At 39.4% G+C, this 20,037-nt stretch overlaps 1 protein-coding gene across 2 annotated transcripts in view; it reads right to left on the bottom strand.

The window, feature by feature from the left end:
• Positions 1 to 20,037, bottom strand: part of LOC126188040 (laminin subunit gamma-1-like) — a 330,648-nt gene that overhangs the window by 151,119 nt on the left and 159,492 nt on the right. For both annotated transcript variants that reach the window (XR_007537820.1, XM_049929467.1), the window contains exons 6-7: positions 14,280 to 14,449; positions 7,378 to 7,510 (exon numbers count right to left, since the gene is read on the bottom strand). Coding sequence is in view for 1 of the 2 variants with exons in the window: in XM_049929467.1 (XP_049785424.1) it covers positions 7,378 to 7,510; positions 14,280 to 14,449 (303 nt within the window). In the remaining variant the exon portion in view is untranslated. The remainder of the gene's footprint in view (positions 1 to 7,377; positions 7,511 to 14,279; positions 14,450 to 20,037) is intronic.

The following is a 20,037-nucleotide window of genomic DNA, read 5'->3' as shown; positions in this document are numbered from 1 at the left end:
GTTTGCCCAATTTCAACAAGTGAGTGGGTTATGCCACTGGTGATTGTCAAAAATGTATTAGGTCAGCTATGGCTTTGTGTAGGCTTTAAAGTTGCCATCAGTGCACAGTATATTACTGACACATATCCTCTAGTGAATTATTTGCAAACTGTTCAAGGCCAATTATTTTCCAAAACTAACTCAGCTGAGGCCTACCTGCAGATTCCATTAGATGACACATTCAAACAATAGCTTATCATAAATACAGCTTTTGGTCTTTATCAGAATCAATGTTTAATATTTGGGGCAGCTATTGCTCTGACTATTTTCCAACACTTTTTGGAGCAACTCACAAAGGAGGTTCCTTGCTGCATCAACAATCTTGACGATATTGTAGTAACAGCAAATATGACAGAACAACACTTATGTAACCTCTGTTCTCTATTTATTGTTTTACAAACCACAGCCCTTAAGTGTGATCTTATAAAGTCACAATTTGTTCAACCCTCTATTGTGTATCTTGGTCATAAGCTTTGCAAAGAGGGTGTTTGACCCCTGAAATGACATATTGCTGTTATTATTCCTTTAGATCATCTGCCCAATGTGTAGGAATTACAGGTAGCGTAATAACACAAGTTTATTTTGGGTGCAACCAGTCTCACACTCTGCACCAGTTGCTTCATAAAAATGTTTCTTTCAAGTGGTCATCAGCCTGTGAGAATGCATTTGTGCAGCTTAAAAACAATTTACACTCTGTGCAGTGCCTTGCAGCCTTCCACCCTCATAAACATTTAATCTTCGTCGCAGACAAATCACAGTGTGGGGTGGGGGCAGTTCTGGCACCACCATGCAAATGGCTCTGAGCACCCTATTGCTTTTGCACCCTGAATACTCACCACAGCTCAGCAGCTCTATTTGCAAGTTTAAAAAGAAGCCCTTGACTTTTTTATGCCATAAAAAATGTCATGTCTTCTATAGAGTACAAAATTCCACTTAGTCACAACAGATCATAAACCTTTAGTTTTCTTGTTTTACCCTTTAGCTGCTTTACTTGACAAAGCTGCTGATTGCCTTCAACAATGCACCTTATTTTTGTCAAGATGCAATTTTGATATACACTCCTGGAAATGGAAAAAAGAACACATTGACACCGGTGTGTCAGACCCACCATACTTGCTCCGGACACTGCGAGAGGGCTGTACAAGCAATGATCACATGCACGGCACAGCGGACACACCAGGAACCGTGGTGTTGGCCGTCGAATGGCGCTAGCTGCGCAGCATTTGTGCACCGCTGCCGTCAGTGTCAGCCAGTTGGCCGTGGCATACGGAGCTCCATCGCAGTCTTTAACACTGGTAGCATGCCGCGACAGCGTGGACGTGAACCGTATGTGCAGTTGACGGACTTTGAGCGAGGGCGTATAGTGGGCATGCGGGAGGCCGGGTGGACGTACTGCCAAATTGCTCAACACGTGGGGCGTGAGGTCTCCACAGTACATCGATGTTGTCGCCAGTGGTCGGCGGAAGGTGCACGTGCCCGTCGACCTGGGACTGGACCGCAGCGACGCACGGATGCACGCCAAGACCGTAGGATCCTACGCAGTGCCGTAGGGGACCGCACCGCCACTTCCCAGCAAATTAGGGACACTGTTGCTCCTGGGGTATCGGCGAGGACCATTCGCAACCGTCTCCATGAAGCTGGGCTACGGTCCTGCACACCGTTAGGCCGTCTTCCGCTCACGCCCCAACATCGTGCAGCCTGCCTCCAGTGGTGTCGCAACAGGCGTGAATGGAGGGACGAATGGAGACGTGTCGTCTTCAGCGATGAGAGTCGCTTCTGCCTTGGTGCCAATGATGGTCGTATGCGTGTTTGGCGCCGTGCAGGTGAGCGCCACAATCAGGACTGCATACGACCGAGGCACACAGGGCCAACACCCGGCATCATGGTGTGGGGAGCGATCTCCTACACTGGCCGTACACCACTGGTGATCGGCGAGGGGACACTGAATAGTGCACGGTACATCCAAACCGTCATTGAACCCATCGTTCTACCATTCCTAGACCGGCAAGGGAACTTGCTGTTCCAACAGGACAATGCATGTCCGCATGTATCCCGTGCCACCCAACGTGCTCTAGAAGGTGTAAGTCAACTACCCTGGCCAGCAAGATCTCCGGATCTGTCCCCCATTGAGCATGTTTGGGACTGGATGAAGCGTCGTCTCACGCGGTCTGCACGTCCAGCATGAACGCTGGTCCAACTGAGGCTCCAGGTGGAAATGGCATGGCAAGCCATTCCACAGGACTACATCCAGCATCTCTACGATCGTCTCCATGGGAGAATAGCAGCCTGCATTGCTGCGAAAGGTGGATATACACTGTACTAGTGCCGACATTGTGCATGCTCTGTTGCCTGTGTCTATGTGCCTGTGGTTCTGTCAGTGTGATCATGTGATGTATCTGACCCCAGGAATGTGTCAATAAAGTTTCCCCTTCCTGGGACAATGAATTCACGGTGTTCTTATTTCAATTTCCAGGAGTGTACATTTCCACCCTACATCACAGCATACAAATGTGAATGCATTGCGTTGGCTGCCCATGTGCCCTGATCCATTGTTTGATCTCGAAGAACAGTTGTGTTTTCAACTTGATACAGAAGCAAGACAGGCTATTGATGGTTTCCGCATTATCAGCTCCAGGACTGCACCCATAGTAGTTGCAGACCCAGATGTTAAACAAGCACGATACGACAAAGGCAGCCTGACCATCTGCCAGGCCAGGTATCTGACCTGTTGTGGAATTTCTACATTTTCTATTGTAGATGAAAAGGAGTACTTCCCATGTTGTGATTCTAGAAACAGTGTGAAGGTTATTGGGAAGCCTCTCACACTAAAAAGTTGGCATGTCAGCATGAGTTCTGGCCTGGTGTTCATTGTGAAGTGGAGCAGCTGGTTGCCATTTGCCATCAGTGTTCCAGTCAACTGGTGGCACCTGCACTGTTTCTACCATTGGACAAGCACCCACACTTTCTTGGGAAAGAATCCATATCGACTTTGCTGGACAGTTTTTAGTTATTGGTTGTTGATGCCTTTTCCAACTTTCCTTATGCTGAGTGTTGTCCATCTATCACAGCAGATGTGATGGTCAAGGAGGTGTTAGTTATTTTTTCCATCAAAGGCCTATCTTATATGGTGGTTTTGAACAATGGTACTCAATTTTTGGCTCAATCCTTCAATGATTTTTGCACCACAATGGTATCCACCTTATCACAGTGCCTCCCTGTCATCCACAATCCAACATCAAGGCAGAATGCCTTGTGCAGATTTCATAAATGCAAATGCCCTAATATGTCACAGAATTACTAGTAGCAAGGCCCTTACATTCTTTCTCAGTTCTTAAAGAAAGACAAATCAGAGACAAGAGTCCAGCCAAATTCTTGCACAGTTGACAGCCACAGACACTGTTCCATCCCCTGCCACCAGATAGGTGTACTGCAGCAGCATCAACATCATCATGGTTTGTGCCTGGATCTCCAGTCTGGGCCCAAGGTTTTGAATGACACACTTGGTGGATTCCAGGCATCACCCACAGCCAGCAAATGCATCATGTGTTCATTGTGTATAATGACTAGCACCTAGTGGCATGCCACTACAATCAGCTGTGCACTTAGGAGGACACTAATGCCTCCTTGCAGACTGCCACAGTGACTCCTCTTCCACCAGCATCATCATTTGCTGTGGGCAGCATTCCACCCAGCCTGTGCACACCTACACTCCTGAAATGGTCTCAGGCTGCTCCACCGGGGGCCCAGCCACACAAGGGTTATGCAGCTTGACCTCTCAATGCCCTTGCAGTGCCACTTCTCGCAGGGATGGGGGCTTCTGGGGCAGAGAGGGTGGTCAGCCAGGGCTTCATCAGCACATCTACACGCACCTCTCACACTGACGCAGGTGCCTCATACACAGACCCATCCACTGCCTACACTGGCACCGGTGCCACTTACACTGATTCCAGCACCTATCGCCCACCTGCCGGCGCTACCTACATTAACTCTGGACCCTGCAGCTCCCCAGCTCACAGCACCCAGTGCCAGTCCAATGTTGACATGACTCCTACTTACGGGGTGCTGCAGTCATCCACGTGCTCTCTGGAAAGGGTACGAAGACAAACATGTCCACATTTGCGGCACTTCCACCCCTACCCACTGGTTCATGTGGACCAGGAACTGTTCATGCCCAGGACGTCTGTTTCGGGTACTACTGATGTGTCAACCATCAGAGTCTCACGGAGCTGCTACAGGCCTCCACCAAGGGCCACTGACTGTGGTTGGTGCCACAATCACCTACAGATGAAAGCCAGCAGCCCCTTGTGGGCAAATGGTCTTCATATAGCTGTGCTCCAGCTCCAGCCAGCAGTCTTGTACATGTCACTATCTGTATATGCTGTCACATCATGACCTAATAAATAACTGTTGGTTTATCACAGCCATGTCTTTTATTGTATTCAGAATTAGAACACATATTTCTGTTCATGGACAATAAGCCATTTCCCTGTATAAGCTGTTCATTCATTCATTGGCAAGTATCCTATTTTAAGATATTTACCATGTCATGTGTAACTCAACTTCAGCAGTTGTGCTAACATATCTTAATATGGTATGTATGCTGCTACAGTGACAAAACCCGCATAAGGGCTACACTTTCTTCATATTACACAGAAACTTCACACCTGTGATAGCTGTGCTCATTCCTGCTATGGTTGCGCAAAACTCTTATCAGGGACCCCATCATGTGTTGCTTTTTCTCCACAATATGGTATGAACCATAATATGCTGTAAGCATAAGAATTTTTATGGTGATTTAGCTTGATAATGTCCAAGTAGGGAAGTTAACTAACCACTAAATAGTGGAATAAAATGATTTCAAAATAGAAGCACAGTATATGTGCAAAAATGTTCCTTTATGGAACATGGTAGCTGGAACCTATAAAACTGTGAGACTATGTGCTCCTCCCCTCCAACTACTACTAACTGCTAGTTCCCAACCACCAGCCACCTGTCAGCCTGCATTCTTCCTCACTAGCCTCTTTCTTCTTAAAGACATAGATCTTCCTTTTATGCTTCACTGTCAAACTGCTTCTAGTGCAAATCTTGTAGCTCCAACAGAGGGCCTCTGTGAGTTCTCCAGTGTCCTTGCCACTGCATTCACCCCAGTGAAACCATCTACTAAAGCCTCACAATGAAACGCGCCACTCACTTATGCCTTCTCTCACAGTTTTCACTTGTGATAGAAAGAATTAATTACCATACATAAAAAAAAAGCTCTGAGTGTGTTAAAAAAAGGTGAGTATTCTGTGATGTGCTATATTTGTTAAACTACAAGAATATATCAAGTGATGACAAGAATATGTAAAGTGATGAGAATCTGCTAAACCCTGTATTAATGCAGGTTCACTAATGTCAGCCAAATGCATATAAACAAAATCTTAGAGTAACATCATCTTTGTTTTTAGATATAAATCTTAGAGTAAGTCGTACATAATGAAACTTCAAATAAAACAAGATATTTCCAAAAACACACTGCAGAATGTCAAATTTTCACTTGTGTGACAAGAAGTATGTGCAAAATTATGAGAGAATTTGCAACATTCATTATGAAAGGGCTCTCTGTGTGCTGGCTGTGCATAAACAAATGTCAGATCTGGATTGTGTTAGAGCATTCCAATAATGGAACGTAATGTCCTTTGTTAGTGAATTTGTACCATAAAATTCAGCTATTTATATTCAAGATCCACTTAGTTCTTGGCCATAAGTTATCCTTAGGGAGCAACACAAATGGGACTCCAAGAAAGTGCAAGACACACTAATATCAAATCTGGTATTGGCAGTAAGCCAGCTAAGAGTCACTGGACATGATTAATTTCTTCTAATTATTGTTGGTCCACAATGTACAACCTTGACTTTCTTTGTGGGATGTAAACACATTTTGTTGGCAACAAGAAGCTGAAAAATTGTCAACGAGCACCAGACACTCAGACATACAACTGATACTGACCTACGATTGTAAAAATTGATTGTTCAAGGTACTGAAAGAGTTGGATGGCATTTCTATCTCATGAGCTCCATGGATCTTTCAGTCAGTCCTTTTCTTATTAACTGACCCCATCTGGTGTGGTCTGGTCTTCACCTGGTATCACTGAAGACACCTTACCACAAGTTTAATATTCAGTCAGCATCTCAGACACATTTGTCCTCTATAGATCTATAATAATAATAATGTGTGGTTCAACGGCTTGATGAAAGTCTTTCAAATGGATGCTGTTTTTGCAACTTGGATGTCCCTGACTTGCTCCAATAATCCTACTAGGGAAAGGGGACCTATAGTTTAACATGGAATCTGGACCTCATGTCATTTATGGCATATCTTCACGTCATGAGAGGTTAAAATCAGACTGAAATATCCTGTAGTTCAACTGGGGTTTGATCCCATGGCCTTTCAGTTTCCTGGCATATGATTAATCTCTAGATTACCAGGCCTGACATCTATAATCATTACAGACATTTTAAAATACAAATGTGCCCCTTTGACATCACTTTAGTAATGTATTCAAGAAGTAATTGATTTGACCTTAGCTCAGTCACTCAATAAAAAAAATTCATGTTGTTAAAGTTGTATAAAGGCCCATCTTTATATTTTATTAAATCATTCACCAAGCTGTGCATATCTGAAGCTCAGTTTCAGTGCTGCTATTTGTGGTAGTTGTGTTTTAGCCACAATTTTGCACACAAATGGATGGGATCCTCGGGTTCACTCAGATTCGGTCACTAAACTGCTTGTACATATATAGGGAAAGGGTAGGGGGAAGCCAGTGGGATCAGTGGACAGACAACATCATGTAATTTATGTAAATGGAAATCAACTGTTGTCCAGTAGAGATAAAGCTCATTGCAACAACACAGATTAAGATCAGCTGATTTGGAACTGTGTGCTATTGACTGCAGAAAGTGAGTGCTGAGACAAAGGTCCTAGAAAATTAGGATGGGGTAGAACACTGATCATCATGTTTCAATATGTTTAAAAAATTAAAACACATCAGATATGAAACCAAGTAGAAGCCTCCTTTCTAACGAGAGTTGGACCGCACCCTCTCTAACTGTGTAAAATCTGCAAAACACTACCATACGGATGGGCATCTACAGAGAAGGTACACTAGTTCATGTTGTATTACAATATAATCCAAGCAGCAAGGGGTTATCAGGCAGTGTATGTGTGTAGAAGGTAACAGATATACAGTCTTTGTTAATGGACAACCTGTGAATGATAATTGACAGTATAACTCCAGAAAGTGATACTTGGTGAAGCCTACATTGATAATGACAAGAAGATATACATCATGTTTTTACCTTTAGTGCTGCTAGTTCCCTTGATCTGGAAAGATGATATATTGGATAAAATGTGAATAAATTCATGAGAGGATAAATGAGGCAGCCATTCATACACACGATGTTCATGAAGACGAAATGTTTGATACTGCTTCTGAAAATAATGAAGCAGGTGCATTGCTTTAATTATTACTTGCAAGAGAAAAAACATTTAATAAATAATAATAAAGGAATTAATGGTATCATAACTTTGGAAATATGCAGTCCCTATCCAGCTATCATTCCACCGAATGTAACAGTTATTCTTACATCATCATCATGACTGTAAAACTACTCTTAACAATAATAATAATGTAGGAATAACTGTTACATTCAGTGCAATGAAAGCTAGACAGTGAATAAATATTCACAACATTTAAAGGTAACAACTGTAACAGGTATAACTGGTAAACAAGTAATACCAAAGGGACAACCATCTGTGAATGACACGTCATATACCAGCTGTAATGCAAACACTGTTCAGCCTTTTACATCAGCATGACTACCACAAAGTTATCATTATGATGAATTGGCATAGGCAGAGAATGTATGCTGGCAAAACATGACAACCTGTTGCAGAGTGTGCAGTACAGCATGACACCACACATGCCATCTGGATTCTTCTTCCAGATACCAGTTCCAAAGAACTTCACTAGTGGGAACTGGCATTACAGGATGTCCTTGGTTTGTGCCCTCATGTTACCTTAATTTACAGTAGTTACTTTGGTCTCAGAATTTCTTCACAGTAACTATTCCTTTCTTCATTCCCTATTAGTTTTCTGTATCTTTCATTTTCTGACCTCTCTATCCTCCCCCTGCTCTCCATCATGTACAATGCACTTACTTTTCCACTCTTATTAACTCCTGCACAATGTTTTGGCAGTAATCTCTGTCTTGCATAATAACACAACTTCCACCTTTAAGCTCTCAGCTTTTCAAATCCCATCTGGTAATCAGTCTTTCCTTCTCATCCCATCAGGTAAGTCTCCCTTGGCCTGGAGTTCTTTGCAGCTTTTCCAAACTCTCCCCATTTCCTAAACCTCACCAGTCTTTTTCCTTCACCCTCCTTCCTTTCCTTTCAACCCTTCAGCAAGAAGAAGGAGCCACTGATTCCAAAAGCTTGCAAATTTAAAAACCCTTTTTTTTTTTTATATGTGTGTTCTCATGTCATTGCTTGGTGAGGAGATTTTTTTATCTATTCAATTAAATTATTTCAGGACATGTGATATTCACTATGTTATTATTTTGTATGAATTGAATAACCATTTCTTGTGATTTTGATGTACTGCCATATAGTCACCCCCCTACTGAAGACTTTAGGTGTTTCCTTACTATGGACCAAGTGAGGTGGCGCAGTGAGTAGCACACTGGACTTGCATTTGGGTTGACGAAGGTTAAAACCCATGTCTGGCCAACCAGATTTAGGTTTTCTGTGATTTCCCTAAATTGCTTAAGGTAAATGTCAGGATGGTTCCTGTGAAAGGGCACAGCCGATTTCCTTCGCTATCCTTCCCAATCCAAGCTTGTGCTCTGTTTCTAATAACCTCATTGTCGATGGAACATTAAACACTAATCTCCCCTTCCTCCTCCATACTACAGGCAATTTCTGTGCCTTCATGGCCAGATAATGCCAGCTCCACTTAACTTCCATGTAGTGGGAATTTCCTGCTGCTGTACCACCTGTATTCTTGATGCACACTCACGTAACTTAGAACCACACTTAGCCAGCACAAGGATTTAAGCCAGTCCGTACATGAGTGAACTTCTTTACTATGTTGGTATGTGCCTCTTCTCAGCCATGTTGAAAGACATTTCCCATTACACTGTTTTCTACATTAACAAGGTGCTGAGAACCAACAACCAATTTTACATCCAGTACTAAGTGAAATAAGAAATTCCAACAGCTTACTGTTAGCCTCAAGAAACTATGCATCTATCTTCTTCGTCCTAACTGAGTATATCGGAGTGAAAGGTTACCACCCTACCAGCCAACCCACACTACACCACCACCTACACAACTACACAAAGTACAGGCCCATTTGCTATCAGACAGTCAAAAGGCTGTTTCTGTGATCCAGAGGGATTGGCAGAGTTACTTTGTATCATACATAATTAACAGGATTAACACCTAACCCATTCAGTCTGATACTGACTATGCACTACCATGTCATCACACTATGTTCCTACACCTTGTAAGAGCACTAGGGAGTAATTCTCTTCCATAATTCATAATGGGTTACATTACACTACTTGGTCACTGCATTGAAGAGCGTACATCAAAGAAATCCATAGTGAAAAGCTGCGAAACTTGTCCACCAGGCTGTGGTGTTAGCTGTTTCAATATATGGGCAGTTAGAGAGATTGTATCACACCCTTGCCATTTAGGGACTAGTTCTGACATACTTTTGGTGACCCAGTTACTTCCTCTACCAAAGACACATCACCACAGTTGTCTGCTCTGCCAGTCTGCATCGTGAATTAATATTGGTGGACAGCTGCAGCCAGATGCTACCTTTTTTGTCTTCCCCTGTCTAATTATTACTCTCATGCTGAGCTACCCACACTATTCTTTGTGTCCTTTTTGCTGCTAGACAGTATATTATGGCTAAACTCTCCCAGCAGTAGAGGTTGCCTATTGGAAGAAAAGGTAATGCATTTTCAACTTAGAGGAGACCAATGCGACAAAAGCTAAGTACGATACTTTATTTTGAACCATTTAGCTGTTCTTGCTGCTATAGAGTTTGTTGTCCAAATCTCATGTCCTGTGAGTGCACACATGAATTCCAGACAAGAAAGCTGAATGATATTTCAATAGCAATAGTGGTCCTTTCAAGTATCTTCTCTAAAGAACAGTTTTTGTTTTCATTGACTAGGGTAACTTGTTTTGTGTTACTTTATGAACATTTTCGAGGCTACTTTTTTTTTTGGCCAACCTGTATAATTTATTACATCATTTATAGCAAATGAAGTTTCAAATAAGAAACCTGAGACACCAATAACAGAAAAAATCACAAGAAACTAAAGAGACTCATCCTTCATACTAGGTAAAGCCTTACTACCCCATATCTTCATTTGTATGTGTAATACATACTTATTACTTATTGAATGTAATGATGACATCTTCATAGACAGCTCTTTAAGTGAAGAATAGAACAATTTCCACTGGCCTCTGTGGCTGAAGGGTACTAGGCGCTTCAGTCTGGAACCACGCTGCTGCTACAGTCGCAGGTTCGAATCCTGCCTCAGGCATGGATGTGTGTGATGTCCTTAGGTTAGTTAGGCTTAAATAGTTCTAAGTCTAGGGGACTGATAACCTTAGATGTTAAGTCGCATAGTGCTTAGAGCCATTTGAACAATTTCCATGAGAAAAGTGCCAGACTTGGAACACATCCTTAGCTTTGGTTACAGCTTGGATATTTTTTTCCCATTATGAAAACTGATAGTATAGTTAAAATCAATAGTGCTTAATGCTGCCTCTAAACATCTACTCCTTAGTAAACTCACTACCTGGTAAGGGAGTTAGTTATTGAGGTCTTCAAATGAACACAGTCGAGTGAGTTAATTTTTTAGTCAGTAAAAATCAAAGATACCTTTATGTTAGCTTTTCAAATGCATGGACAGAAAAATTAATTGTGTACACATTATACTTGAAGAACACAAAGAGACACAAAAACAGAAGTCATTTAAGAAGAAAAATCTTTCCTGAATTTGTTCGCTCGCCCATCTCAATTATCAAATACTTAAATAATAGAAAATCTGGGATGGAATAAAAGCAGTAGAATGCTACTCACTGCATAGAGGAGGCATTGAGTGGCAGGCAGGCTCACTGAAAAAACACTGCTAGATCCAGCAATCTTATTTCCATGAGCCTGCCTGCCACTCAATGCTTCTTCTATGTAGTGAGTATCTATCTATGTATCTATCCATTTCATATTGTTGTCAAATACTTAGGCATATAGATGTGTCTTCATAAGTACAAATCCATTTTCACCTCTACAAAAGGAGTGCCTACAAAATCATGGATAGTCTAAGTTACTGTCAAAGCTAAATTCTGAATGATCTTTCACTCTGCAGCAGTGTGCACATTATTTTGAAACATCCTGATATATTAAAACTGTGAGATAGATCAGGATTCCTACCCTGTACTTCACCTTTTGTGGGTAATTTTTTGTTACTGACAGCTATCCAGGCATGACTCCCTATATGACCTCACTGCTTTACTTCAACCTGTACCTCTCTCATATCTCCCCACAACATTTGATCTATAAGAAAGTTTCAAAACAGCCGATGTAATATGTCCTTTGATGACCAATAAAAGAATTTGATTACAAGAGGCCGCTGTGCCCCCCTTAGGCTGCAGTTATAGTGGAGCTGTGTGGCATGAGTGGAGCAGTGTGGGATGGCGAGCAGGGCAGCAATCACAAAACAAACCAGCACATGTCAGTGCAAGTGATTATAGTGGCACTGCACATGGAGCAGCACAGAGCAGAGTAGCACTGAGTAAATCAAACATGCTTATTTCTGGGAGCAGTGACCAGAGCATTTGAGCGACTCCGGCTGTGGTCAGGCAATGCCAGCAGAATTCGGCTTTCGCTGTGGGTAGCAGTGTCAGAACTGTTGCAGGTGCTCATGTTTCTTTTGTTGCACTGTTGAGAAAATGGTATCAGCAAAAGCTTTGATAGCACCTGTCTTTACTTGGCATCTTTTGTGGGACCACCAAGACAACTATCATTACTATTGATTCACTTTGGACAAGTTATGTGATGATATGAGAGTAGAATTACAGACTATAAGTACAGAATGCATTTCATTAATCTCTCATTTCTTTCACTGACCTAAAATGACAGGCAGTAATAAAGTTGAAGTAGCATAGCTGAGAAACATCCGAAAATCGTGTTTTATTTTTGAAACCATCTCATTTGGACAGCTTCAGTTGAAGATCTATTAGAGTTTCATCATGTGTGATAAATTCCTTGCACAGAATACTGGACGTCTACTGTATTCTGCTCAACACTCAAGGGTCCTTGTAGGTCAATGAGTGTTGCGGAGAATGTGTAAATTTCACAATGTTTTCAGAAAATTCTGATGAAGTTTCTATTGGCTTCCAAAATTTGCTCCACCTAGCACTCATTATTCCAAAAGCACGTTCTATTAATCATCATGGTCTGGAAAAGCATTTGTTGGAATATTCTTTTTGTGGATCTAAAACACACTGACTATTAATACTTGAACAAATGCCTCAACAATGGATGTGCCTAATCTCCAATGAATGCAAAAGGCAATCCAATTGATGTATTTAGTAGTGGAGGGTCTGGAGGTATATTAATATCCCCTTCTTGTATTGAGTAAAATACACCAGAAGAATAAATCCTATCATCTTTCCTTTCCTTTCCATGTCCCCCAACATCAGTTATAATGAATTTCCCCTGATGATCTGTAAATGATTGTAGTGCTTGTAGTGCAACTGAATGAAATTTTTTATAATTATAAAACAATGTACCAGAATTTTCTGGGTATTTTACATGAATGTGTTTTCTGTCAGCACCACTGATTGCAGTTGAAAAGTTCTGTATGTTCTATAAATCATTTACAGCATTTAGAGAAAAGCCCTAGCATGTAGAGTGGCTGGAGGCAATCTGACAACACCTTGGTAGTTGACTTCACAATACTTACAATGGTTGTGAATCCCATTGTGAGTGTCAGAGCCATGTCTTGAAAACTCCTGGTTTCTGGAATCTTTAACAATTCTTGTTTCATCACCTATCAATGGCCCTTAATAATGATGTTGTTTCATTGGAAAAAATCCGTAGTAACTTGAAGTTTCACCTATTAATCATATGGTAAAATATTCTCCTCTTTGCGTACTATAATTTGCCAAAATCTTGTTTCGCTATCTCAAACCACTTTCATTCTGGCTTTTTCACTGGCACACAAGTTTGGGATGAAGTGCTTTACATACAATCAATTTTCTTATGACTGGCGATAAAACAGCGATATCGCTCTAAGTTTAAAGAATAATTCAGTATGTTAGCTACAAACCATATGCAGTAACATATGACCTAGCATGCACCAAACCCAAATTCATAGCAACTCCTATTTCTCAATGAAAACTTTTCAAAATTCTTGCAGTAGGTTATTTAATTTTAAAATATTACAATAACTTTGAGCATTAACAAAACGACAAGCAGTTCATCATGAAACTGATGAGTAAAACTTTGAGATGCGTTAGAATCGAATTTTTTCACCAAGTAGTTTCTTTATAATGGTTTCAAAAAGACTGCAGCTCAGCTGGCTTGTGCGTTTGCTGTCCATGCAGTCAAGCGAACCTTCTGGCTGCCGCACCACTCCCTGCTTCACTGTATCCGGGAGTGAAGTAGTGCTATGGCAGCTGCCTGACACACAGCTTCACTCTGTGCTGCTGTGCTGCTCCTCTCTAATCTGAGACTGAGGTAGTATGTCTAACCTGTGCATATTTTACTGTCACTTTTACCAGTATCTCACTCAAAGAGAATATAACATTTTACCATTGTACTTTTACTCGAATAAAGTGTTACGTGCGCGCGCGCGCGCGCGTGCATGTGTGTGTGTGTGTGTGTGTGTGTGTGTGTGTGTGTGTGTGTGTGTGAGAGATGCATATTAGAGTTTACAAAGAGCAATGATGTTCAGCTTCTTCATTTGTTGTATACCATAATATTTCCTCATGTTCTGGATTTATTTCATAAAACATATAAAGAAACATTTACTGGACAGATTTGCATTGAAATTAGATTGTCATGATCTTGTAGGGCAGTTACTCATGTCATATGTATCACTGTATTTTTTTCATATTTCTTGATATTCTAAGATATTTACAAAAATGTTAAACTTTGTTGTTAGTGACTTACAGGTGCTGCTGTCGTAGGAATTGAGTTTCCATAGATAACCTGTTTAAGAATATTTCCAGCGCCTTCAATAATTATTTCGCCAAATGTCATGTCTTTGCCATCTTCCAATAACCATAGCTTGAAAGAAAACAGCTGGTTGTAGCTTGCTCGCTGGTCACCTAAAAATCTGTCTGAAGAAAATTGGTATCAGTGATGGTAATTTTTACCTGAATGTATACAATGATCTAAGCAACATGTATTATATGCCTTACAAACATATAGGTGAAAGTTATTTGTGTGCTTCAAGTTAAAGATCTTTAGTTTTAATATTCTGCTTTCTGCGATATGATAAAAAAATCATGTAGTGCCTTCTAGACATGTTAAATACAGAAGAAAACATCAGTACTAACTAAAAGGTTATGATTATCTTGGGTTGAAATTAAGTCAGACATAAAATGACAGATACATTTTCCTTTGTGTATTATACCTTTGAATGTTGCAAGTAATACCATACCCAGACAAATATCAAGGGCTTTTTGGTTATTACATGCATTATTATTATTATTATTATTATTATTATTATTATTACTATTATTCTTATTATCTTGTTAAGTTTCTGTAAAGGATTAGTTATATCTCTCTACAATTTCTGTAGAGCTGTTATTGTCCATGTGAAGTGGAAATTCCTCCTATCATAATGCATCCTCTTTTTTTTTACAAACTTTTGTTATAATTTAAAATAATACTACATGACTGTAACATGCCAGTGGTTGAGTGAGACTCACGTGCCATCTCAAAAGTGTTAAAGACTATGTTAGGTGGCTCTAAGTCTTCATACATTTCTGGAACTTCCTAAAACAATTCCTTTAGCCCATTTTTCAATGTGCTGAAGATGTTGCTGTCAATCACTCATTATTCTTTGGTTTTTCAGTTTCTGTGTGTTGTGAGAGGAATTTCAATACCAATAATTTCATCAGTCTTACTGGTTTCAGAAATGGAAACATTTGATAAGTGTACAGTACTTACATCACTTCTGTAGGAATTACAATACAAAACGCTGTGTCCTGTTTTATAGGTGGCAAAAGACTCTTGATTATTCTTACTCATATAGCATGAAACATGTAAATATTGTTGAAATGAAGACCATGTCCCAGTAATGAACATGCTTGGTACACTTCAAAGTAAGTTATCACTTCAAAATGGTAAAAATTGCAATTTTACATAAAGAAATGCGAAAACAATCCAGGCAGAACATGCTGTAATTTCTGAAATGCAGTACAACTGCAAACAAAATCTGCTCACCTACAATTTTTGCAACAATTTTGAGTACTGAAAATAAGCTCATGTATGGATGAAATTTTTGAGCAACATTTCATGCAGTCGTAGAAATGTTTGCCCCCTGTGCTTATGGCGTGAAACCTTGCATTACCATCTATATATTTTCCAGACTACTACATACCTTGCAGATGTTCAACAGTTTTTTTCCACCTTTCTTTTATGAAGAATAGTGTCTTGCAACTGAACAGTTTTATTGCAAGCAACAGAATTGTGTCAGCAAGCATTTAATCGAACCAATGAAATAATATTCATATTAGTCTCCAATCAGTGTACATCAACACTGGCACAGTCCAGTAATCAATTATGAAAGTAATATTCTCCCCAGGTAATAATGTGTCAAGTTCTTTTATCAACATGATTCTATATTAAAATAGCTTACTTTGCATAGTTCCACTCATTTTTGTGACATGGTATCATTTTTAGGGCAGTTCACTAATTAAACACAAATTACTCATTTCACAGAAACTTGCTGTAAGCATAATTTCTTATTTCAGCTGTCAAACATCATGTAGGCAACTGGTTGAGAGGATGAAATATTAAAAATAGCCTCACAATACTCTCTTATGAAGCTGTGAGAATCAGAACAAAGAAAGGAAGGAAGATTAGGGTTTAATGTCCCATCAACAGAGACATCATTAGACATGGAGCACAAGCTCGGATTATTTGCTAAGGATGGAGAAGGAAATCAGCCATGTGCTTTCAAACGTATCACTCCAACATCATGGAAAACCTAAATCAGGATGGCCAGATGAGGATTTGACCTGTCATTCTCCTGAATGTGAGTCCAGTGTACTAACAATGCTCAGTTGTGAAAATCAGAAGCAATTTGATAATAATAGTAGCATTCGTAAATATAACACTATGAGCAAAAATACCTTCCACCATCCACAACTAACTCTAAGCTTGCATTAAAAAACTGCAAAGTATGCATGTCAAGCGCAGCCTTTCGTCACTGGGCCCGTTACCCTGGTCACCTTTTGACCATGAGAAAAATCCCTGGTACTCAATTGATAGAGGCTGAGTGGACCTGAGGTCATCCTGGAGGGATTGGAAAGGGAAAAGATCACTGCCCCTTTCCTGGGTTAACCCATGACCTCTAAAGTTGAGTCTAGTGCTCTACCCACTAGACTACCATGGCCACCTACCTTGTCAATTAAAGGTGCTGACATATGTATCACAAAAGTTTTAGAAATAAACTGAAATATTTTCTACTTGACAAGTTTTGATCCATACAAGAATTTCTGAATAGGTATCAGTATGTGACTGAGTTACATTTATCAAATTTTATTGTAGATTAAGATTAATTTCCAAAAACTCCAGTTATGTAAAAAGGCCATGATGTAGCCATGTTTTCACAGGGAGAATGTATCTTATTTGTAGACCTACTGACACACTTCACTTCACAGCAACTTTTGCAAATATGATCCACAGAGCATGCAAAAAACTTAACTAAACTGCCTATCTGTAAATATTTTCTTTTTCTTTTTCAGATGAGTTGCTATTGCCATTGAATATACTATCTTATTGTTGTTGGACCATGACAGCAATAGACAACACAAAACACCTACAGACATTAATATATACAAAAGTACAGTAGATCAGCTACTGATGTTATACCATTACATTACAAAGTATAGTCCCTCAAGTCACAGAACATTATGGACAAGTAACCTGTCATACAACTTGTCTTCAAATATATGCTCAGAGAGATTTTGTACAACTACTGGAAGCATTTAAATAATTTATAGTCTTTAAGCTCAGAACTTATTGCTGTAGGGAACAACTTGACTAAACAAAGAGATAGGTTGACAGAACACATCCATCAAGGCACAGCTAGGATCACAGATATTAACTGATTTTGATACACTTTCTGCATGTAACCAGGTCTATAGTTGCTTTACAAGTTTTTTACAGCCAAGCAGTCATTTTATCTTTTGTGATGTTTTGAAAATGTCTCTTGTTGTCTTTGAAAGGAGTTGAGCACAGACCTCATTGTTCACTGTGGACTCCAAACTGTGGTTTGTTGAGTATAGATGTAGATGTACGCACCACACTATACCGAAATGATTGTTTGGTTGTGCCATTAAAAAATAAAACATTCAACAAACATCCATATCTAACAAAAAGATTACACCAAGGGCATAGAAAAGGTGTAAGTAAGGGAACTGCATTAAGACAAAATCCTTTAGTAAAAAACTTCCTTGTGGGGATTTATCTGTGTGCAAAGAAAGAGCTTTGAGATGTGCTCCTGCATTATTTAAGCAAACTGAGTGCTGGATTGCACACTTAACCTAAAATATTTGCTCCTGCTGATTCCTGGTTAAATCACCCACCATACTAATCTCAATTGCCTCTTTCATTACAGTGTTCCATAAATTTGTTGCCTGCTTCACAGTGCGATTATATTCATATCTGATTTCCTGCTCACAGGTGATAGCTAATTTACTTGGCTATGTGAGTTGGTGTAATGCTTGTGTTACATACATTTTTATTTAATAGTTCTTATAGACTGTCCAACATATGACATGCCACATTAATATTATACATGATTTACACCCAGTTTTCAGAGTCTTATATTTTCTTTCATGCAACATAGTACTGTATTTATTTATATCCCATAAATTGGGGTAATTCATCAAGCCAAGCTAAAGTTTTCCGGGCACAAAAACGTGCAGTAAGAATTATATGTGGTGTGAACTCAAGAACGTCCTGCAGAAGCCTGTTTAGGGAACTAGGGATACTAACTACAGCTTCCCAATATATTTATTCCTTAATGAAATTTGTCATTAAAAATATATCACTTTTTCAAACCAACAGCTCAATTCATGGAATCAATACTAGAAATAAGAATAATCTTCACAAGGATTTAAAGTCACTTAGTCTTGTACAAAAAGGTGTGCATTATTCAGGAACACACATTTTCAATAACTTGCCAGCAGCCATAAAAAGCTTAACAACCAATGAAATTCAGTTTAAGAGAAGCCTAAAGGATTTATTGGTGGCCAACTCCTTCTACTCCATTGATGAATTTCTTAGTAAAACCAACTGATTTGTATATAAGTACAACATAACTTCTGCACAATTTCAGTGCAGTAATGTGTTCACTGAAAATTTGTGTGTCTGTGTGTGTGTGTGGTTGTGTGTAAGTATAATCTAACTTCTGCACCATTTCAGTGCAGTAATGTGTTCATTGTAAATAAGTATTTCAGTAGTTGTATTACATGTTTATTACCTTATAAATAAATAAAAAAACTTTTTTATTTTAAATTCAGTGCATTAGTATTTGTAAAATGACTCTTAGTGTTCATTAAAATATGACGATCATTCCACTTGGGACCTGTGGAATGGTACATTAGCTTATTTGTTTTAGTTGTAAATATTTGTCATGTATTGTTGTTTTTCTGACATGTTCCACATCCTGGAGGACCTCCTCACTATGGATCAATTGGAATGAAAGTAAATCTAATCTAATCTAATCTAATCAATACTGCAAGGCATTTGCATGGCTGTAGGACATGTCAGAATTATTACAAATAATACAAAAGGAATACATAAAAGTACCTCTTGTAAGAGGATATCTGGTATAAGACAAAATACACATTAATAGGTGTAGAAAAAATTACATTAAAAAATTAATAGCTAAATGAAAGCCACAGTAATGTTAATAATGATTGTGGGTATCGTAATGCACAATAGCACATCAAATTAGTAAATGAAAAAATCAATTACAGTTAACTCTACTGAAATATTCTTCTACCGAATAGGAGGAATTATCTAATAAATACTCTTTGAGCTGTTGTTTAAATTTGAGAAGCACGTGGATAAGTAATTTCAGTGGTGGTGGGAGAGCATTGAACACCTTGCAGCTCATGTAATGGACTCCTTTTCGTACAATAGTAAGGTTTTTTGATTTATAATGGAAGTCCATCTTCCTCCTGGTATTGTGGGTATGGTATGAATCATTGGTTTTGTACAATTGTCCATTTTTACCAATGAAACATAACACAGAGTAGATATATTGGCATGTAGTTGTCAGTATCACTAATTTATGAAAAGGTTTCTACAAGAATGTCTAGGCAGGACTCTGCTCATTATCCTAATAACTCTCTTTTGGGCAATGAATATTTTTTTGGATAGTGGCTGATTACCCCAGAAAACTGTGCCATACAGCAATAATGCATGGAAATAACTAAAATAAGCAGTTTTTGTGGTGTCTCTGTCACATACAGTGGAAATAATATGAACAGCGATTGTTGCAGAGCTGAGTTTTTTTGTGGAGGTGCAAAATATGTTCAGACCATTTTAGATTGTTGTCAATGTGTACACCCAGAAACATGGTTGACTCAACTTGTAGTATCTCACTACCATTCAATGTAATACTTAATTGATCCTCAACTTTTTTCCTTACTTGGAAATCCACAAACTGGGTCTTATTAACATT

This window comes from Schistocerca cancellata, chromosome 5 (genome assembly GCF_023864275.1).
Source record: "Schistocerca cancellata isolate TAMUIC-IGC-003103 chromosome 5, iqSchCanc2.1, whole genome shotgun sequence".
Classification (NCBI taxonomy): domain Eukaryota; kingdom Metazoa; phylum Arthropoda; class Insecta; order Orthoptera; family Acrididae; genus Schistocerca; species Schistocerca cancellata.
The sequence above is the reverse complement of the archived record's forward strand: the minus strand, read 5'-3'. Positions and strand labels throughout refer to the sequence as shown.